The sequence below is a fragment of the Anguilla anguilla genome, chromosome 2, assembly GCF_013347855.1.
Source record: "Anguilla anguilla isolate fAngAng1 chromosome 2, fAngAng1.pri, whole genome shotgun sequence".
Taxonomy (NCBI): Eukaryota; Metazoa; Chordata; class Actinopteri; order Anguilliformes; family Anguillidae; genus Anguilla; species Anguilla anguilla.
Genome location: NC_049202.1, coordinates 13,391,120 through 13,413,097, shown reverse-complemented (window position 1 = coordinate 13,413,097; position 21,978 = coordinate 13,391,120). Strand labels below are relative to the sequence as shown.

Below are 21,978 nucleotides of genomic sequence, written 5' to 3'. Positions count from 1 at the left end.
AATAAAACATGAATGCATGTGACAAAGAATTGTTTGTGTAGACTTTTAATTGCATTACATACAGAAAATGAGCATTTGAAAACGAACACGTGGTATGATAAAATATCACTTTTGAAACAGCTACAAAAAATAGAAGACCATTTATTAAAGTCAATTTGTTTCCACTTGCCATTCCCCCTCCCACACCCCATAGATGTTCTATATTGTTAAATCCAAGAACAGCCAACGCAGTTCCTATACAATGATGACGCATTAAGCTGCATGTCTGAGCAAAGGTCACCTCGCCTGTCACTCCACAGAGCGTTTGACACCAGTTTTCAGTCTGATACACACATTTCAGAATAACACAGATTAATCAGTAAACTGTAAGTTTACTGACAGGGAGAGCACATGCCCGCCCGCCCGCCCCCGCCCCCGCCCCCCCCCCCCATCACAGGGGGGCCAGGATCCTAGAAGGGGCGATCTCTACGGGACGTCCCAAGAGGGTGGTTCTTAGAAGTAGCTCTGCAGTGGCTCTCCCAGGATGACCTCCATCTCGTGGATGACCTTCTGAACCTGGTGCTCCACTTCCTCACACTCGTCTGGAATATAAAGCAAGCAGGTCAGGCCTCATGTCACATTCAATAGCTTTCCATTTGTGACTGCGGTACAACAGAAGCGTGTGGACACTTGACGGTGCGATAGTTATGAAACCACACACAGCTTATATGGTACAAAGGGGGTGGGGGGTGGGGGGTAGTGATTAAGGAATACGACTTAGAACTCTCAATCTCACTCTCTCCCTTATACACGCTCACACACACACACACACATTTATTTTGTCTTCATTTGGATGAAGGAAGAGAAAATAACTGTAATTTACATTAGGAGAAGGGGGCAAAGCATATCATTGGTGGTTTCGCAAACCTAAAGAGCACGCCCTCGCGTGACGTCGGCGAAAACCGCAGTGTGCACACAGTCCTAAGTGCACCTCGCTGGCGAGTGCGACGGTGGACTCACCCTCCATTAGCTCAGCCAGGAAGGGGATGGTTTCAGGAAGCAGCACCATGTAGTTCTCCTTCAGCTTCGAGGCCAGCTCCAGCAGTATGAGCAGGGCAGAGAAACGCACCTGGGCACGGGAAGGAGAGAGAGAGAGAGGGGAGAGGGAGAGGGGGGGGGGGGGTCACCTTCAGCTCAAATGGACATCACGCCACTGACAGTGACCTTCTTACTTTAACCAAAACCTCTAAGCAAACAACACTTGGGGTCAGCGCAACGTTTAGCAACATATTAAGCCAGAGCAAACTTCTGCTGTCGCCAAACATTAAAACACACCCCTTCCAGCTGAGCAGAATCCAGGCTACTGGACTGAGATAAAATAGCAAAGCAAACCACTGCTCCAACTCCCTCGGTTCCTAGCAGCTGGGAACCTGAGTCATGTCTGGATTTCAAAGGCCATTTGCTGGCATCAGACTATGTCACTTGTAATTAAAAAAACCAAAGCGAGGTTCTATAAAGACACTATCCAATTTTACACACGCTCATAAAGTTGAACTATAAATGATATTCCTTTTATGGGGTGAATGTCAAAATGGCCTCCATGGTGAAGTCTCCACCATCAAAGAGGAGGCAGGTCAGCAATGTACTCCACACAGGACCCCCCAGGGTTCGCAGCAGAAAAAGAGTTACAACCCTGGCTCATGTCCTGGGATATGATCCAACTGCAGCAGCTTCTGCGCATCTGTCTCCGTCGGTCTCTGCCTCAGCTCTCCCTCATTGTTGCTCCAGGCCAAATGTCTGTCTGTCTGTCAGTCAGTTACCCCCCCCCCCCAGGGACCCCCACCCGCCACCCCCCCAGCGAGTTTTACCTTAGGAGAGCTGTGCCGTGTCTTGAGCAAGACCTGGTAGTTCAGGGGCTTCCACTGGGAGTCGTCTCCCATAGCGACGGAGAAGTGGCCAATGCAGGGAACCAGGTGCTTTGTGATCCTGGTTTGGTAGGCCTCCTCCCCTCCGAGCGTGTTCTCCAGCTGTGGACACAGGTGACGGACGTTACAGAGCCAATCAGCTGCCTACACGCTTCCTCCCCTCGCCCATAAGGGTTCTGCCCACCAATCACGTCCCAATACTGCAGGAAGTGAATCAGTGCAAGGCAAGGGGTTTGTGATGCCCTCAACCTGCCCCTTCCATAAAATGAGCAAATCTAATCCACAGCTCGGTTCCTTGCATTGCTAGCGACGCTGCATAGGCTGTTATCCATTTCAAAAAACGTATATTTTCTGGTGGTGGGAATCTGACCTGGTCGACGAGCGGGTTCATGAGGGTGTCTGCTCTGTCCTTGCTGATGAAACGCTGCGTGTCGTACAGGAAGATCTTGTGGAGGCAGTCCAGGAGGTACTGCAGCAGCAGGCAACTCTTCTCCACATTCTCCTCAGAGCCAAAGAAGGGTTTGTCTGCAGAGAGAGGGAGAGAGAAAGCCATTACAGGAGAAATAATAAGTATCTAAAGTACAGGGTCCCATAACTTCCATGCTGTTATGTTGTTCCTCTTGCTATGGACTTAGCTTACACTGTGTGCACAGATACCACAGAGTTACAGCTTTACCACCTTACAAAACCAGCCAATCACGAGTGTGACTGAATATGGTGGAACACTGAGCTCCAAATAAACAGCAAACAAGGCATTGGGCATTGTTGGACAGCGCTCTCCCTTCTGTGCAATAGCTTGCATATAACAGCGCCTCCACATGGTTACATACGGTCCTAGAGCCATGGGCAAAGAGAGGGACAAGCCCGTCTCATTCCCCAACCCAGGGGACAGCTGACCCAGTCAGCCAGTCAAGTGCATGTTTTTGACTATGTTTTGCATTGTAAATCCAGGTTACACGAAAAGCTGTATAGTGCATGTCTGGGAATATCAGAATCTGGCTACTCTGGGGTTCTCAGAGAGGGAATTCCAAATGGGTATTCAAACTCTTGCAAATATGTTTTATTGCCTTCCCATGGTTGCATAATATATACATATGCAACCATGGGAAGGCAATAAAATAAAGTGTGAAGATTTTATCTTTCAGCGTGCAAGACTGAAGTGACACGAATAACCACAGCATTTGGATACTCACCCGTTTTGGTGACGTTGGTCTGGTTGAGGAGGTCAGCAAAGGGCTTGACCAGGTGGCCAGCAAAGAGGACGAAGAGCCCCTTGAGCCTGTCAGCGATGCAGTTGGCCAGGCGGTAGAAGGTCAGTATTCGGTCCCTGGGCGCCCCTTCCGTCTTACACCAGTCAAACAGCTAAACGGTGACAACACACCAGGTCATGCTGATGCTACAGAGCCCTCAAACACAAAAGCTTTATTCCACAGGCTTACAAACCATGGGTCTGAACCAAAGAGGTTCAAGGGATGGTTTGAGATTCGTTAAGAGATATATATATATTGGAAAAACAACTCACTGGATACATGTACAGTATATAGCAACAATCGTATCAAATATTGCAGTTGTTACATGCACTGCACTTGCTACATGCATTTATTCTTGTGTTTAAAATGCATATTAATTCCATATCTGAACATGTCAAGTTGTAGCTCCATAAAGGGTGGGGGTCACATTAAATGCCTTGGCTCATTAATGGGGTAACAGGTTCTGATGGCTTGAAACCACATGTTTAACCAAAGGCAAAGGGGCTCCAATGATCTACTGAGAAAGGACAACAAGGCCTTGTGTGCATTACTGTGGAGGTGAAAGGCAGTACTGGAGCAATAAGAAGCGCACCTTGAAGAAGAGGGGCCTAAAGGTGACCTCGGACAGCTTCATCACCATGGCCAGCAGGCAGTCGATGATGCAGCCTTCCGTCTCGTTTGTCTTTTCCAGGCTACCCTGCAAAACCAAAAAAAAAAAAAAAAAAAATACTTTACCAGGACAGGAACATCTTCATATATGATACCCCATTTCAGTAAAAAGTAATCTAAATGAATAGCTCCAAAAGACAGTGCAGATATCGTGATACTAACCACAATTTTAACAATCAGATTTTCTTGTGTATTTGCAAGGTTCTTGCTCCGGAGAATACAGAGAAAATGAGATGCACTGCTTCAAGAGCGCTGTATCCATTTTTACAAATCATAATATTATATATGATGTGCCCCATGGATACGAGACTGTACCTGGGCATGTTGGGCTCTGTAGTCCAGGGCAGTGAGGAAGAAGGACGTGAGCTCTGATTGGTGGGATGTCAGCTGATCCTTCTCCATGTGACTAATGTGCTCGTTCAGGATGCCCATCAGAGGCCCCAGTCGACTCTGCGGCAACAGGAAAAAGGAGAAAAAAAACGAAAATAAACACAAAATGCATCAAACTGGTGCAATGTACTTGAGAAATGTGTCAAGAAATGGAAAACATTAACCAAAACTGCTTAATGTCGAAGCAGTGATTTGCAAATTCCCCAACGAGGGAAAATTCCCGTCTTGACAGGATTTAAAAAAAAACTTTAATAGGTGACCACAACATGGCCAAATTAAAGGGCTTTTTGCCTCGCGGCCACAAGAATTTAAAATTTTAAGGCCGGCAAATTTAGCATAATCGCAAAATATCATCCAGGGTTTCACTATTGCTTCATAGCAATTATATATAATTTATAGCTTTATAACCTGTGCTTCCTGTAGCCTGTCAACCAAATAGGACCGACACTCTTGGTCTGGCCAATGAGGCAGCTGTCTTCCTTATAAATTAAAGGTCAAGTGAACCAGGGCTTCGGTGATGTTGCAGTTAACTTGTAACTTTTTGCTGTTATTTCTGGTTAGATAGAATGTCAAATAAAAACTTAACCTTGAAAGGGTTTGTACATTAATTTGGAAGGCAATATGGCCACTTTCCTGGGATAATATTCACAGCCTTGCATAACACGCTTTTCTCTGTACAGTTATAGGGATTCAAGTCAAGGCCATGTATCATGCTGCCACTTTTCAGCTCAGAGGTAGAAAACCAGCCAGCCATTTTCACCAATTAGAAGAATTGTGCTAATGAGCAAATCCAGGTGTTTGGTACTAAATACTGGGGAAGACTTTTACTTCCTGAACCTGGACTGCCCACCTCTGCTGAAGCTGTACGTGAAGCCTGTAGATGTTCATGTCCGTGTGTTAAGCGGACCGATGTGAGAAGAAGCAGCTGGTTCAACATCACGCACGTCGGAGGACAGTGACGGCCTGTCCGTTTGCTCCTGAGCTGATATCAGCCGGAGAAACAGTGCCCAGGACACCTACCTGCTGGGAGCTGACCACCTGGCTGTAGCACTTGGTGACGGTGGGCAACAGGACCCGCGGGGGCACCTTGGTAGCGAGGGTGGCCCTGAGGGAGGCCAGACGCACCCCCAGCTGTGGGGACGAGGTCCCCCGCTCGGCCACGCGGGTCAGATGGGCCACCTGGGCGTGACACAGAGAGGGAGTTCAGTTAAACTAGTCATTCCATATATGAAGCCCCAGTATTCTGCATCATCATCATCATCATCATCATCATCATGCAGAATTGGGTCATTCAACACACAGTGCTAGTGCTTACATGAGCCAACCACAGTAAAGCATCAAACTAGAAACAAATAAAAAATACATTTAGATGCACCAAGATACCGGGTTAAAGTTAAAAAAAAAAAAAGAAAAAAGAATGCAGTTCATTAAAAAAAAAATAATTAAGATGCTCCATCGTTTAGCAATTTTAATGAACTACATTTGTAGTAACTATTTGAAAGCCAGTAGAATGAGCAGTGGCAGGACTCACCTGCAGCACTGTGTCCTGCAGGTAGGGGCTGATGAAATGGGGCAGGGTGTCAGTCACTCGCTGCAGGGCAGTGACTGCGCTCAGGAGGTAGATCTCATTGGACAGAAGCTCTTTGCGCTCTCTCAGAGTCAGCAGTACTGCAGGCATCAGTCTAAAGGAAGCAGAGGGAAATCAGTGAGAAATCGGGGAGAAAGTAGAGATAAAAGAGCGAGGAAGGAGAGAAAAAGTAGGCAGAAAGCAGGGAGAAAGCAGAGAGAAATCAGGGAGAAAGGAGGGACAAAGTAGAGAGAAAGTGGAGATAAAGCAGAGAGAAATCAGTGAGAAATCAAGGAGAAAGCCATCAGCTGCACTGTTATCCACTTGCAAACAACCTGAACACAGTGACTCAACTTCACTGCCACTCTCGCAGCTCTGAGAACCTGAATATTTTCTAGGAAATGTACGTCATTGGTACCACACTTGGCTGCAACACAAATTCAACGGCTTTTCAAGCCCTTTAAAGGCTCCGAATTCGAGGAACCATATAGAGCAGGTTTTATTACTGCCCTCAAGCCAAATTAAAATAAGTATTCATATTTATGAAAATGAATTCTGTCACGGCAACATTTCTTTCAACCCCTTTCCAAACCATATTCATCACAACAGAAAGAGGATTTTGATCCAGAATCTCTGTACCTCTGTCAAAATGAGCCCATGGTACTGTCCTCGAATGTATTTGTTCTAAGTCTGAGGACTGAAGGATGTGAGAGGGGTGTGTGAGCCCGACCTGGGTCAGGCCTTTCTGTGCGTTTTACCTGGGCAGCTGCGGGATGGCCAGGGCCTTCAGCGCGCTGGTGACCTCAGCGATGCAGAGGAGGGCGCTGCCCATCACGTTCCTCTCCTCGCCGGGCGACGTGACCAGCTCCACCGCCCGGCTCAGCACCGGCACGAATGCCTCCTGGTGGCCGGCGCCGAAACTGCGGCACAGCAGCTTGAGGCTGTAGAGGGCGGTCTGACGGTTGATGGTCTGCTCCTCCTCCGTCTCCGTCTCCGTCTCCATGGCCTGGCCCCGCCCACCGCCCACGATGACCAGCAGGTCCCCGATCAGCGCAAGCAACACCTTCACCTGCACGGGGGGCATCGATGCTCAGTCCTTGATCTTGCTGGGATCATGCTACCTCTTCCTTTTCACTGTACAGAACTGTAAGATGAACGCGTGCCAATGGCATGCCTGATCCTTTGAGGCTCCGCCCACTCACCTGTTCCTCCTCCCACACGGTCTTCTGCTGCAGCTTGTTGTTCAGCAGCTCCATGGCCTTGCGTCGAATGGAAGGCAGCCTGTTGCCCATAAGTCCTCTCATCACCGTGATAAAGGTGTCAGTGGGCAGCAGAGCATTCACCTGAACATGGAAATGGGAACATGACATCATAATGCAGCAATATCCTATGGAACATGGAAATGTATTGACATCACAATGCAGAAATCTCCAATGAAACATGGAAACATTATGACATCACAATACAACAATATCTTATGGAACATGGAAATGTATTATGACATCACAATGCATGAATCCCCAGTGGAACATGGAAACATTATGACATCACAATGCAACAATACCCTATGGAACATGGAAATGTATTATGAAATTACAATGCAGAAATCTACTAAACCCCAAGAAGAGCAGGAGCTCAGTGGGTACCACAGATTTCAGTTAATGTAGCTGGCGTTATTTGTTTCGTTAACATAAGGAAGCATGCCCCAGAGAGCAAGGGGTGATCATACCTTGTCCAGAACATCATAGGACTTGTTGAGCAGGGCCCTCCAAAACTTGGCGGTGGGTTTGTCAGCATTCTCCTCCACGCAGCGAGCTACACTGTTGATGTAGCCCAAGATCTCCTCTAGGAGGCTAGAGAGACACAACAACTCCAGATCATTCAAAATACTCATTATTTCTTACATCTTCTTACTAAATTGCAAAGACAGACTGAAGTGATGTCTTGTCCCTTTTCATCTCCAAGCTGGGATGAGACGTAAATTATTGCATTAGAAAGTAAGAGCTTACCTTTGCTCTAGACCCTGCACAGCCTCTTGCATGACATCACTACCATCAGCAACCTGGAATACACAAGACATTGCTGTAGAATATGGCTTTTGGAAAGGGGACACAGCTCTACAACACTCAGCTTTTTTTTTTATTAAGCTTCTCAATAACAGTAAAGAACTGGCTCAAGTAGTGAACTCAACTGGTTGCACACAGCCATGGCCACAGGCTTTCATCAACTTGCAAACTGAACATAACACTGGTCAGGAAAATCTAGTTCTTCAAAATCAGCTTTGACTAAGATCTAGGTGAGTAATAATGAGCCCACTGCCAGCATGTTTTGGTTGTTCATCTACGTGTGGCCATTTTTATATTATTAGCTGAAGAGTTTAAGGAGAATTTCCACGTTTAACCCATTGAAGCTTAGGTTTTTTCTAAATGTTTTTTCAGCATTCTATGTCAGTGTTCTAGAACTCGGTTGCCAGTAGTGACAGTGGCATCAGCATTAGAATGTTAAGAACATTTAATCACGTATTTGCGATCTCGCACCTTAAAGGGCTAATGGACGATGAGGCCTATTTATTTCTGCTCATCACATATTTCTCCCACTCAGACCCACCTTCCCCACAAAGCTGCTGGAGGCCAGAAGCCGGGCCATGAAGGAAATGGAGAGGAACTTGAAGTGCCGAAGCTCCTTCCCGCTGTGCGCTTCCACGTTGAAGAGCAACGCCTCAGTCCCCTCCTTCTCCTCCTTCTTGACTCCCCTTCGAAGGGTCTTCCTCTTCTCCGGACCTGCAAATGCGAGTTTCAAACCTTACGAAAGCTTGGAAAGCATAACTGGCTCATTCTCACGTAACAGTAGTTTGAACTGAAAGAAATAATTGAAATTTTTAAAAAGAAAATTTTCCACTGGAAAAACAGAGACTCTATATTTCTAGAGACTCTATGTTTCTTTGTAACAATAATTTAATATTGTCAAATTGTATAGTGCTCAATTACGATGTATTACCATGCGTTCTTTGTAAGACTTACAGTAAAAATGTCATTGCCATAACAAGAATGAAATGTGAGTACATGGAGGCGACTGTGTGCTTCAAGTCATGGATAATTCCCCCTCTAACTTACCTTCTTCCTTGTCCTGAGGAAGGGTTGCCAGGTATTGCAGGATCTTGACCAGAGAAGTGAGCTGATCCTCTACCTCAAACTCACAGCACACCGATATCCAGAACTCTACATCCCTCTCCAAAGCAGCGTCCTGAAAAACAGGAAGCGGTTTACTTTTTCAGGCAAAATACACATGGAGAAAATAGTTTAAAGGAGGAGAATCGTGGTTTCAGTCTCCATCTTGTTCTGATTTCCACATGCCCCAAACCAGGCAGCTCAAAAGCACTTCAGAGACCAGAAGACAGACCGTGCTCAGATGCTGTTTGTGTAAAAGAGGTCTGTGAGTGATTCAGGCTGCATTAAACCCTGTTGCCATGGGAATAGTATTACCTTCTCTGTGTCGGCACTTTCGGAAGCGGGCTGGGTGACGTGCTGCTTGAACAGCAGGATGAGCAGCACCCACAGGAAGCGCTCCGGCCCCAGGGTGCCCACCAGCTGGGACAGGATGGGCACGCGGCGGTGCTCCGGAACGTGGGGCAGGGCGTCCACGAACACGTGCACGATCCTGGCCACCACGCCCTCCACGCGATCCCCGGCCTGGGACGTCCCATCCTCGTGAGCCTGTGGTGCAAGGGGGGCAGAACGGTCAGACCCGAGAGAACTGCGAAACCCGGTCAGGAGGACCGCACCTGCACAGGGCCGCTCACCCACCTTTATCAGGGCCGGGATGACCGTCTGGACGGTGCGGTTGATGACCTGGAAGCTGTAGGTGTCGTCCAGCCTCATGATGTTGGCTCCCATGAAGGTGAAGATGGGCATGATGTTGTGAAGGACCTTCTCCTGCAGTGCAGGGACAGGAAAGCATTTAAAAGAGCCAGCAGCGTTTATACAACCAAAATAATGAAAGGCCCTCCCCAGACTGTGACAAGTCAAACACATTCATACTGACTATCGCACTGGTCTTCAAACATTACGCATAAGTGCTCTTCAAATTTCACAGCACAGTGCTGCCGTTTAATAACTGTAAGAACAAAAAACTCATTCAATATGTTCAGTGGAAAGAACAAAAATCATAGAAGAATAACATTTGAGGGTGTTAAATGGAAAAAGATTTTCACTAATCACACAGCCTCCACTTCAATCTCTCTTCCCCGAAAGGACATTGAGGCAGTTTGAGGCCCTGAGCACTAGAGGGCGCCATGCTGGGTATGAACTGTGTTGCAGTGGGAAGGGGAGCAGAGTGAGGAGAGGGGCACTCACAGGGAAGATGCTGGCGACAGCCCCCAGCAGAAGCAGGGCGTGGTGGTGGGTCTGGGGCATGTCTGAGACTCTCACGCACTGGACCACCAGCTCCACATTAAACTTGTCCTCCTCCAGCACATCTGGAGGGGGGGAGAGAAGGTCACTCAAACAAAATGGAGACTCCAGTTTAATGGGACCTATATGAAGTGTGTATCCCCTTCCACTCTGATGATATCTGCGCATGTTAAATGGCTAAAAGGGGTCGGGTCCTCACCCTGGCTGATGGGCCCCCCGTCGGGGGACAGCTTTTGGCATACGTTGAGCAGGCAGCTGAGGATGAGCTGCTTGGTGTACTCCATGTTCCCATGCTCCCCTGTGGACAGCTCCAGACTCCTGGAAGCCAAGCGAGAAGTGCGTTAGCCACCTGGTGCTATCACCACCTCAATAATATACACAGAGTATGCTGCTTGGCTAAGGAAATCAACGTACTTAAACTGGCTAAGGACAGCACACTGTAGCTCCACCCACTCTGGGCTTCATAAGGCTTCACTGACCCATCACATTGGATTTCAGTAACTGCAGGTTTCTCAGTGTACTTTGGCCTGACTCCATGATAACAAACATTCCCAGCACAAGAGGCGGGTCCAGAGCAGCTATCTGGCAGGAGCAGTGTACCTGGAGAGGAGGTTGAAGAGGGCCGGCACCAGAATCTGCGGCCTCTTCAGCTTCTTCTTGTGCTGCAGTAGCTCCAGGATGAATGTTGCTCTCTGCCAGAACACGGCGCCCTCTTCTGGCGGACCTGCAGCAGAGCTCTGGGTCTTCCTGAAAAAACAAAACACAGAAGCACAGAGCCATCAAGCGCCCGGCACGCCCCAAACCATACCAAAGCCACGCCCCTGCTCCCGGTTCAGCCAATCACCTCTGGATCATCTTGCTCCGGCGTGCCTGCTGTACGGTCCCGGACACCTTGGGCTTGTCCGGGGGCATCAGCTCATTGGCCACCAGCTCTCCGTCCACGGCAATCTGCATCCACAAAAAAAGGCAGGTGATATCGTTAAAAACCCCCTGCAAAAGCCTTCACTTTCAAAGGAAGTACAAGACCACGCCAATTTGAGGAAGTGTCTTACCGCTTTGAAGATGCTGCTCACGGTCTGGGTGCATGCGAGGTTCTTGCAGTCCACCATCAAATCGAACATCACTCCCAGAATCCTCTGCTGGATCTTCTCATCCCCCAGGGCTCCAAAGAAGGGCTTGGTGATCTACGGACAGGCATCGAACTAGACCGTTAAGACCAGCAAACTCATTGCAGTCAATTAATCTGGCAGCCCACCTTTTTCAGAGCAATTTAGAGCATATGGAAACACTGTCAAACCTACAAACACCATGGCAACAATGCAATGAAGTGTTAGTGAGGGGTCATGTGATGCCCCACCTGCTCCAGAGCGATGATCTGGACACTGGGCAGGCCGGGGTAGGACTGTGAGGCGGTGCCCAGGGCTCTGATGAAGAGGTCCAGGCTGCTCTGGTTGCTGGTCAGGAGGGGCGCCCCCTGCTGGTTGTACTTCCCCAGCAGGAGCTGCAGCAGGAGGGCCTCGTCCTTCAGGAGATGGGGGGGCTCCGGGCCGCACTGGTCCAGCAGACGCTCCACCGCTGGCAGTACACCGACCAGCACAGGCTGGGAAGGGAGAAAGGATGGTGAAGCATCATGCGGGTGGGGGCTGCACAGAGCTGCAAGGGGCGTCTATCACCCCCCTTCACAGTGAAATGCTTTAAGATGCTACCGTGTAACCAATCTTAATCACAAAAACGGTAACCCCACCTGAGAAACAATAATAGAAGCCTGATCTGTCTAGACCAAGGCTGCCCAAGCCTGTTCCTGGGGATCGACCATCCTGTATGTTTTCACTCCAACCATAACTAAGCTCACTTTGTTCAACACCAAGAGATCTTGTTGAGGTGCTAATTAGTAGAATCAAGTGTGGCAAATTAGGATTGAAACCTATAGGTGGATCTCCAGGAACAGGGCTGGGCTCCCGTGGTCCAGACCAAAGATGCCAAAGCTTAGTATTTTAAATGTCCTTCCATGGTTGGGATCCATTTGACCAAACTCTAACCAATCCCGACCATGATAAAACATTTAATTATATGTGTATCACATGATATTTTCTCTTAGAACTGGGCTATGTTATTAATAATTAAATTGTATTTATTATGGGTAATGCATTATCATCATTATTATTCTGTTTGAATACGCACCTCTCCGTTGACGTCCCGCAGCACCCTCATCAGGACCTTGGCGGTGTAGGACGGGCAATCTGGGGACTGGACACCCTGCAGCAGCACCTCCATGGCTGCCAGCAGCTTCTTCCCCGGAGCTTTCCCCTTCCCTGCCACAGCCTCCTCGTACAGCTGGCCCAGGGCCTGCGGAAGAGACGCCAGAGCAACGCTTACCTCCTGCTCAGCTGACCTGGGATCAGCCTCCTCTGAGCATTTATAAAATCACTCTCAGGCTACTAATCCAAGGTCTGTTTCAGAAAGCAAAAGCTACCTTGCTCCACGCATTACGGATGAGGGTGTCTTTCTCATTAAAACTGGATTTTTTTCTGTGAGAAAAGGAGAGTAGACTAAAACCTAATTTAAATGGAAATAAAACATGTTTATGCATGGCAGCACTTGCAGGTTCATTCCTCAAATTAGACACATTTGTTTTACCACATCACCACATTGGTTAGTGAAACCAAATACTTTTCTCACGCATTACACACAACCGTGATCTCACTTATAAGATACACATCACACACTAGGAATATTTTTTTAAAATCTTTCATTTTTTCAGGTCTTTCTGTAGTCCTGTGCTTGGAGCAGTGTGTACAAAAATAAATCCAACATTAAAATCAGCCCCAGAATGGTTTAGCTGGAAACAGTAAAACAGGACAGAAAGGAGCTGGATGTACCTGGCTGATGTGGGAGGGATCAGAGATGAGCTCCTCGGTGCTCTGCAGCAGCCTCTCAGTGATTGGGTGAAAGGGAGAGCCGTCTGCTCCTGATAGGACCTGGAGGGTGACCACCGCTGCCCGCCTGACCTCCCGCACCGGGGAGCTCAGACATGCCAACAGGGACGGCACCACTGCGGAGAGGGGACAGCACCCACAGTCCTTTGCATGAACGTCTGCTTGTAAATGTGGAATGTATGCTAAAAGAAACACTTCCCCACAGGGATGTTGATGTGTTCTAATCTAAACCAACTAATTCTGCCTGTGTGAGACTCGCCTGTTTGGACTTCCTCCCCGGCAGAGGAAGTGTGGGCGGGGTTACCTGGAGAGGAGTCCGACGCCAGGGTCCTGAGCGTCTTGGCGGTCTGCGCAGACAGGAGGGCGCGGCCCACGTACAGGGCCTGCGTCTGCATGACTGCGCTCACCCTGCAGTCCAGCTGGTCACCCAGGTTACTGCTGTAGCCCCACAGCAGCGACAGGAACTTGAAGAGCTCGGAGGGCTCACTGAGGTGGACCTGAAATGGTCGGAAGAGCACCGTTATGGCCGCAGGTTACACACACCCAACAGCACACATTCAGACGATGTTGAATTAGGTAGTTAATGGGAAGATAACAGCCATTTGTAAGAATGACAGCCATCTGCAAGCCACAAATTGACCTACAACATACCAGCCTACAGCTGCTGGCACACCTGTCATGATAACCTCACATGTGCTGGCGACCTATGACCACAAAGTTTAGACCATCTTCCCTCTACAACTGGCTTTGACTGTAATCTCTTTACTCCCAATATCTTTTCTCCAAAATTGAAACAGCCAAATTGTAGCCGTAGGCACAGAGCCAGGGCAGTCACTGCAGCTATGCAGCTGGGGCAGCCACACTACAGATGTCCCACAGTCCGAATGAGTCAGTCTTGCTTAACGAGGCGTAACCTTGCCAACTGAAACCCTCCCTCTCTGGGCAGAGCTACTGCAGTTTGGGCACTGCCCGGCAGGGCTGCCAGCAGCAGTATTTCCAGCGACGCCCTGAATGAGGCAGGTACCTGCATCAGGAGCTGCATGAGGGCCCTGAAGCTGAGGGAAAGTGGCCCCTGGCTGGCCCCGGTGATGATGACGTCAAACAGCTGGCACAGCAGGCGGAGGTAGCAGCAGGTGGCCGTGTCCAGCTTCTCCGGGTTCCACCAGGTCTGCCCTGAGGAACAGGCCAAAGGATTCAGCCACACCCACAGCCAGCACTCAGCCGTCTGCCCCATCAACCACCATGAAAATAATACTCAGCCATTCCCAACCCACAGCCAGTTATAATACCTGTACTGCAACTATATCTATATCTCACTGTATGTAAAGCACAAAACTCCCATAAATATATCCATTTGCACAATTTCACTCAAAAATACTGACACAACCTGAAAAACATACCAGTCAATTGACCAGTCAATCTAAGTCACACTTATGTAACCAACAGCTACAGTAAGTGCTTGGCTGAGGGACTGAATGCATTAGCAACCCTGGTACCTTTGAAAGTGGACACGGGGCACTTGAGATGGACGATGTAGAGCCTGAGCAGCAGGACCAGCAGCACGGCGTGCTCTCTCGCTCCGCTCTCCCCCAGTCTGAGCTGGTACAGGTACTCCCCCAGCCGGTCTGCCGGGGGGAAGAGGGGGGCCGACTGCTCATCACAGACCTGCCCTTGCCATGCCTCCTAAAAACACAGGAACACACACACACACACACACAAAGGAAATTAATCTTACTGTTCACAGACAGATAGTAAATAAAATGTATTTGAAAAATAAATAATTAACCAGTCAAAACTATTTTCCCAGTGCAGAGAGTGCAGTGATTCCAAAAAACGACAGTTCATCAAGAGTTCACACCTGACAGTGAAAAATATCTACTAAACTGGAGTAATTAGCCTATGGAGTTAGCCCCAAGGCCTTGCCCCTTGGTCCCTCTGTAATTTAAGGCTGCCCTCGGGTCTGGCTCACCTGCTCGGGGCCCTGTGGGACGGTGAGCTCCAGCAGGTGCGGCTCCAGCAGGCCGTACACCCTCTGGGCCGTGTGGACGTGCTGGGTCTCGGGCAGGCCCGGCAGACCCTGCACCAGGGTGTACGTCAGGACCAGGAAGGCTGCTCTCTCCCTGAGGCTGCTCCTCTGGCTCCCTGCGACTTCCACCAGCTCCTCAAGCTGAGAGACACAACGGCACAGTGAGACACGCCCACCGCAGACAGACACCAGATATACACCAGCCATGTGCAGCAATAGCAGTGTCCATACAGCTTACGCTCGTCTTTCCACCCGGATTCACTTACGATGTTGCGCTTTAAGGAGCCCACCATGGCGGAGAAGTTGCTCGTCATCGTGGCGATGAGTTGCTGGTTGGCCACTCCTATGAGGTCCTGCGGGGGTGTCTTCTCCAAGACCTCCTTCAGCACTGAAGCAAAAAGATGAAACTTAATCGGTTACCCAGAATTCCTTTACCAGGGTAAACAGGGACACCCTCTATCTGAGGACCAGATTTGTATGTGCGGGGCAGGTTGGAAGAGTGCTGTGTCACGTTAACAACGTAAAATAATGGTAACAACGTAAAAATACTTGCTATAAAGTACTGCAAAAGTCTCTGTACTAACAGGCATGTGGATTATCACATGAACTAGCTTTCAATGAGAACTGCCTGCATTTTCCCATGAGATCATCAGAAAACACTGCATGCTTTTTGCAAAGCATTCTTATCCAAATAGCTTCCATACATTTTTCTAATAGCATCATAGCTTCTTAGCACTCCGCACTTAGTACTCATACACTCAATGACAGAAGTGAGTGGCCCATATGTATTCACTGTATGAATGCAATTCTGGGAGCTCACCCTCAGCCCAGCCCTGTGTGAGCGGGTGACCGGTGAGCAGGGAGGTCTGGGCCACACAGCTGGCCAGCTGGTGCTCCGGGGCGTCGGCGCTGGTTCCCGTGACGACCAGGAAGGGCAGGAGCTCCCTCACGGCCCTCGCCCTCAGGGAGGGGTTCCCCTCCAGGACAGGGGTGTTATCCAGAACCCGGACCGCTTCCGTCAGGACGGGACACCTGCGGCACAATGACCAGGGACGACCGCGAGCATTTGTAAAGCGTACATGACTCAGACCACAAGATTCAATTCAACAGAACAGCAATGCAGCCCATCCTTAACTCCGAGTTAAATTCATTCAAGGCAATACACTGCTTCATAGACTGCACCTTTCACTCATTTAAGTGACTCACAAAATCATGATCTTATTTGAGAAACTGAGGGAAAAATATCCATTTGGGTGAATTCATTACCCAAGAAGATATGGAAAACAGGGTAATGTGTCTGAGCACAGGACTCATGTATTGGACCATAAATATGGGAAACCCACACTCACCAGTTTCCTGCTCTAGAGAGATCAATGCGCTGGAGGAGGGACAGCAAACTGGACACAGTGTCTTCAGCCCCCACACGTTCACAATACATCTGGAAATAAACAGTGAGAAAGAAAAATGCTCACTGTCACAATAACTGATTGTTTGATTTATCCAAACACATTTCCCGCCTTAGTAACCTTACAGACCAAATGGGCCAAAGCCTTGCTAAAATTACTTCTTTGCTTTTTGTGTAATTAGGTTTGGACAGATAGACCCTCCTGCTACTGACCTCCAGAGCCTTCAGAGCAGCCTGCACAACCTCGGGCACATCGTCCTTCATACGCTCCAGAACAGCATCCTTCAGGAAGGCCTCGTCACAGCCCTCCTGCCAAAAAGAAATATGAGCATATGAGGACAAAACACACACACACACACACACACACGCACACATGCACACACACATGCACACACGCACACTCACCAAAAACAGAAAAAAAACTATACACAAAATGGATATGCAGGCAAGCACAAGCACACTTGGCACTATGAAGACCAATACACACAAACACATGTCAGCAAGCACAATTAACCCACATTTGAGAGAAAAAGTACACGCAAACGCAGCGATTCACACCTGTCCCGTGCTGAGGACCTCCTTCAGGTGTTCCACAGCCATACTCCTGACCGAGGGCAGGGGGTGGTTCAGACTGAGCAGCAGGGAGGTGTCAGAACCCGCCAAAATCTACACAAACAAACCAACAAAACAGCAGAATTAGGAGGACCGGAGGACCAGCATTTACACTCCTCCCAAAGGCAGAGGGCGCTGCTGCGCACCTTGTACTTCCCGCTGCTCATGGACAGCGAAATGAACTGGTGGAAGAGATTCTGCTCCTCAGGGTTGGACACGTCGCTCAGGTGACCCTCCAGGACGACGTCCAGGGCCCCGGGGTACCTGCAACACAGCCCAAACAGTACCGACATCAAGCTAAACGCCTGTGTGCGCAGTGGGACAAGTGCCATGATTGAAGGGGCGGGGCCTACTTTGATTCAAATGCTCGGACCAACGGCAGCAGCCGCTGGTTGAGGTCAGAGATTTCGTCAGCGGAGAGCTGACTCTGGGTGCCATGGGAAAGGTATTCCTGCAAGAACAACCTGTGTAGGAAAAAAAGTTTGAATGAACAAGTGTCACCTGAACATGGATACAATAAACCAACTCAAAACAAACAAACTAAAAAAAAACCCGAACGTGAACAAAACTGTTAGCATGTAATTAGAGTAAATTACTTTGCGACTGTGTTATCCAGGCCGTTCTGCAGGGCAAGATTCTGAAGGACGGACTCCAAAAGGCTCTCAAAGTTTGTAGATTCTGTGGACTCTGCAGCCAGTGACTCACCTGGGAGAGATGAGTGAAACATGCTCAACTGTGGTCTTTTCAGGGTTAACTTTACATTAAGATCATTACTTAGCATCACTTCACATTAAAGCATAAAAACAAGTTATTAATATTTGGTTATTCATTTTTTGCCTTGCACAAAACAGAGTACTTAGCCACAGTGCAGACATTATCTGTAAATATATCTGGTCAGTACAGGATAAGAACCGACTGGTCAAAATTAAGAATGTCATACTCACCACAGCCAATGACAACAGAGTGAATCAGATGGGGCAGCAGGTAGCGGAGCAGGGGACTGATGTCATATACGGATGCAGTGTCCTGGAGTGCAGAGACCAGGCCAGGGACTGCACACAGGAGGCCATAGGGCCTAAGTGAAGAAGAGCAATCAGTCGCTAGGTGCAACAATAACAATTGCTGGAGCTTGGACAAGGCAAATTTTGCAGTATCAAAAAATGTAAAATGCACATTTAAAGGACAGCTCTGTACACAGGCAAAAGGCAAACAATACAAGGAAAAAACTATCCAGCTCACAAGTTTGTGTGCCCATGTGAAAGAATGGACTGTGTGACAAAGACAAAGTTTCAACCTGATGCGCACTTACCTGGTCAGCAGCCAACAAATTTCACTTGAAACAATTAAATTGAGTGGGATGACTTTACTTTTACAATCTGTACTAATATCTCATTTTGTTAAAAGATGACATTTATTTCCGTCAGACTCACTTTTTCCCCACAGACTCGACCTTCTGGTTCTGCAGCAGGATGATGAGGCAGCCCAGGCCCTCTCTGGGCAGCGCGGGGGCCTTGGACAGAGACTTGGCGATCTGCACAGCGAGCGTGTTGACCAGCTGAGCCTCCATCACCACCTTCACTGCCAGCTGGCACAACACCATGTAGGTGGCGGCCTTGTAATCAGCGAGGGACGACTTCAACCCCTGAAAACACATTTTCAGACGCAAATGTCTCATTTTTATTCACAAAAAAAAAAAAAAACACACGCTAAGTTCAGCATTCACCACACAAAAAACACCTCAGCAAACTATACTTTAACTTATCGTTAAATGTCTGAACTTTTCTTCGTTAATTCCATTATCTGAGAACAACATGCTTCTTACCTTTTGAACATAAGGCAGCAGTTTGGCTATCAAGGTGTCCGTCACCTTTTCCACAGCTTCCAAAGCGGGAACGATGGTGGAAGCGTAGAAGGAGAAAGCGACTCTAAGCTGAGCGCAGTTTCCAGAGGATCCAGCATATGCCTGGAGAACATACCGGAAAGAATAGTCAAAATAACAGTATATCATAAACCATCCCAGGGCACCAGGCCAGAGGAAGGAGAATCTGGGTAGGGCCCAGCAGAGCGCAGTGTACCTTGACTGACTTGGTGACCATCGTGCAGATGAAGTCCATGAAGCTCAGGTCTTTGTAACAGTGCGTGATGAGCGTTCCTCGTGCCAGGGGTACCCCCGGTGCCTGTACATCACACAGCCATTAAATAAAGGCATTTTCATTATACGCCTAGCAGTGGAGGTTAGATTAGGCCACTTGCATTTTTATTTGCATGACATCCATTTATAAATAAAGATTGACTGGTGCTCAAAGGATACACTGACAGTGCCTCCGACCTGGGTCTTTAAATTCTGAGTTTCAAGACCAGACTCTTGCCCACTACACAACACTGCTGCCCACTAGTAACATGACATATGAGCCTAAAAACTACTTTAATAAAAAGTTCAGCATAGCAATTTGATCACTCAAAACTGTTCATAAATAAAATGGATGCATGCAGATTAATCAGGCTAAAAAAATCTCACCTGTAGTCCGTGTAGCCAGTTCCACCGGTGTGTTGGGTCACTGATTTTCAGAAGCTGAATGACTCTAACAAACACCTTGGTTTCATGATACGGTAAGACACACGCAATCAGACTGTCCATGTTATACAGATGGATGTGGAACCTAGAAAATGCAAACAGCAACAACGTGATGTTAATGTTTCTAAATGACTGGGAATTAAGCAAACAAGCATGTCTCAATCAAAGATGGAAGAAAACCGATTTCTTCCTGAGTGGGAAAAAAATCAGCCTCTGTTCCCAATAGTATTGCACTTTACTGAAAATTAACAATTTTTTGTTTTACGATATGAACCGACCCTCAATTCTGACTATGGAGTCAAAAAAAACCCTGCATTGTGTTAGCAGGAGAAACAATTTCAGTGGGTTTCTTTCTTACGGGAAAGAACGATGGGAAAAGAATGCTACCTGTGAACCAGCCATTCTAAGCACTTCTGCGCTGGCTTCAGCAGGAAGTACGGGGACAAGCGGGTGAGAAACAGGGAGATTCCCGCATCCAGCTTCTGGTTGACCTCTTTGGTCTGGACGCTGCGCTCGAGAGTCTTGGAAGCCGGGCTGAAGAGGGTCTCTTGAAACTCTTCGAACAGGGGTTCGATTCCCAAAAGCTCCTCCAGCCCTGTACAACCTGCATATGTAAAAGCAAGGGACAAATGGAGGACCAGGATAGTAGAAGTTAGTGATCAAGGAATGATCAAAAGTTACAATCTCTTGAAAACTTACTAGAAAACAAAAATATTAACAGTTTGAGATTGAGATGTGTGGTTTGCAGGAAAACATTTCTACAACATTTATTACATAATGATTTTCACTTTAGACTGAAGAATATATTGGAATGTAGTCAAATATCCTTGAATTTCTGTCAAACAAGCTGTTGCTTACCTAAGGCGAAAAAAGTGTCCCTGTCGATACTAGCAGCCTCCTTTGGGTCAAAGAGGAGAGAGGCCACCTCCTTCCTGGCGAATAGGCTTGAATCATTCTGCGGCAAAGCCAGCCGCTTCAGCTGGTGAGCTAGAGATGTCATTTCTGGAAGAAGGTTTCTGTTGGAACAATTAAATAAAGAGAGCACTACTCAACCAACAGAAACCGCAGCTGACAATCCAAGCTCAGCAGATTTCATTGAGCCCATCCATTCATTTTCTAATCGCATAGTTCGTGGTGGCAACAGGACAAGCAGAGCAGCCCAGACGTCCCTCTCCCCAGTGACTTCCTCCAACTCAACCCAGGGGATCCCAAGGCAATCCCAGGCCAGCCGGAGTATATAATCTCTTTGCCTTTTGGCTCACCAACACCGTCGGATACACTGCCCGCATTACTGCGGTTGCTGCACCTGGACTGCGGACGATCTCCCGCTTCCTTTTTTACTCGAGAATAAGACCACAAGGTGGGACAGTTGCACCCCCCTCTCTTGAAGGGGACAAGCGTTCTTCTTCGGATAGAGGACCATGGCCACAGACTTGGAGGTGCTGATCCTCATCTCGACCGCATTACACTCAGCTGCAAAACCGTTCTAGTGCGTGTCGAAGGTCACAGTAGCCACACCGGCACCGCATACTCCCGCATCACCTCCCACAAGATACCATACGACTTTATTTAGCCATGCTTCCTAACTGGATCAAGCTTTACTCCTACAATTTGGAGAGTAATACTAAATAAGTGAAGGCAGAACAAACTAGAGAATCAGCCACAGCACTGTTACCAGGTGGTAGACTAGCAATTAACGTTATGTCACTAAGTTAGCTAGCTAGCTCACTAATGTGCTTAACGAAAGCTAAGCATCACTCCAGAATTGGCAAAACCAAGCCCGACTGCCTCACATTCCTACTGATCTCATGTTCCATTACCTGAAAGAACATATACATTCACTACTGAGACGCACACAGGAGCAACCACGGTGGAGTTACCACAATACAGCAAAGTTAGCCAACACGTTTTACAGGCTATTTAATGTTCGCATCTCGCATTTCACATCAAGGGAAGTAGTATGACAACAGGACGCGATAATCATTTACTCTTAAATATTAATAATACAGTATAACTCTTAACCGGTAAATGTTACACCAAGTAGCTAATGTAAAGCAAATAACAAAACAAAACAAACCCACATGCAGTACCTCACTTCACTTCAGCTCTTTCGGCTCTCTCCCATTCGCACATGTGCAATCGACCCGGAAACAGTAACGTCATACAGTCTATGCTCGGAAGCAAGAATAACAGTAGCGTTTCAATTGAATTAGCGCGTCACCTATAGGCTGGAAA

General features: G+C 47.9%; 1 protein-coding gene across 2 annotated transcripts; it reads right to left on the bottom strand.

Moving 5' to 3' along the window:
• Positions 1 to 29: 29 nt before the first annotated feature.
• heatr1 (HEAT repeat containing 1) lies at positions 30 to 21,898 on the bottom strand. 2 transcript variants are annotated; one of them, XM_035404974.1, is made up of 45 exons: positions 21,834 to 21,898; positions 20,602 to 20,759; positions 20,131 to 20,347; positions 19,687 to 19,828; positions 19,244 to 19,345; positions 18,991 to 19,131; positions 18,599 to 18,810; positions 18,113 to 18,243; positions 17,765 to 17,873; positions 17,522 to 17,632; positions 17,315 to 17,432; positions 17,115 to 17,222; positions 16,770 to 16,865; positions 16,501 to 16,589; positions 15,972 to 16,183; positions 15,418 to 15,539; positions 15,095 to 15,292; positions 14,622 to 14,808; positions 14,150 to 14,298; positions 13,430 to 13,622; positions 13,069 to 13,241; positions 12,371 to 12,535; positions 11,547 to 11,789; positions 11,242 to 11,373; positions 11,034 to 11,137; positions 10,790 to 10,936; positions 10,389 to 10,507; positions 10,133 to 10,254; positions 9,584 to 9,712; positions 9,263 to 9,493; positions 8,894 to 9,023; positions 8,388 to 8,560; positions 7,790 to 7,842; positions 7,510 to 7,633; positions 6,983 to 7,123; positions 6,539 to 6,849; positions 5,745 to 5,895; positions 5,234 to 5,392; positions 4,139 to 4,273; positions 3,747 to 3,851; positions 3,098 to 3,266; positions 2,275 to 2,429; positions 1,848 to 2,006; positions 1,000 to 1,108; positions 30 to 581 (listed from the first exon to the last, which is right to left on the bottom strand). In XM_035404974.1, exons 2-45 carry the CDS (start codon positions 20,741 to 20,743, stop codon positions 493 to 495), a joined length of 6,507 nt encoding a protein of 2,168 aa, XP_035260865.1. In that variant the 5' UTR covers positions 20,744 to 20,759; positions 21,834 to 21,898; the 3' UTR covers positions 30 to 492. The 2 variants fall into 2 exon arrangements, with proteins under 2 accessions (XP_035260865.1, XP_035260864.1); XM_035404973.1 differs by having other exon boundaries at positions 21,825 to 21,888.
• Between the last annotated feature and the right edge of the window lie 80 nt (positions 21,899 to 21,978).

Coding starts and splice junctions, on each gene's coding strand:
- heatr1 (XM_035404974.1), bottom strand. CDS start 20,743: ATGACATCTCTAGCTCACCAGCTGAAGCGGCTGGCTTTGCCGCAGAAT. Junction 12,536..13,068: donor ATCCCTCCCACATCAGCCAG/GTACATCCAGCT, acceptor TCTCTTCCGCAG/GCCCTGGGCCAGCTGTACGA. Junction 10,937..11,033: donor CGGAGCAAGATGATCCAGAG/GTGATTGGCTGA, acceptor TTGTTTTTTCAG/GAAGACCCAGAGCTCTGCTG.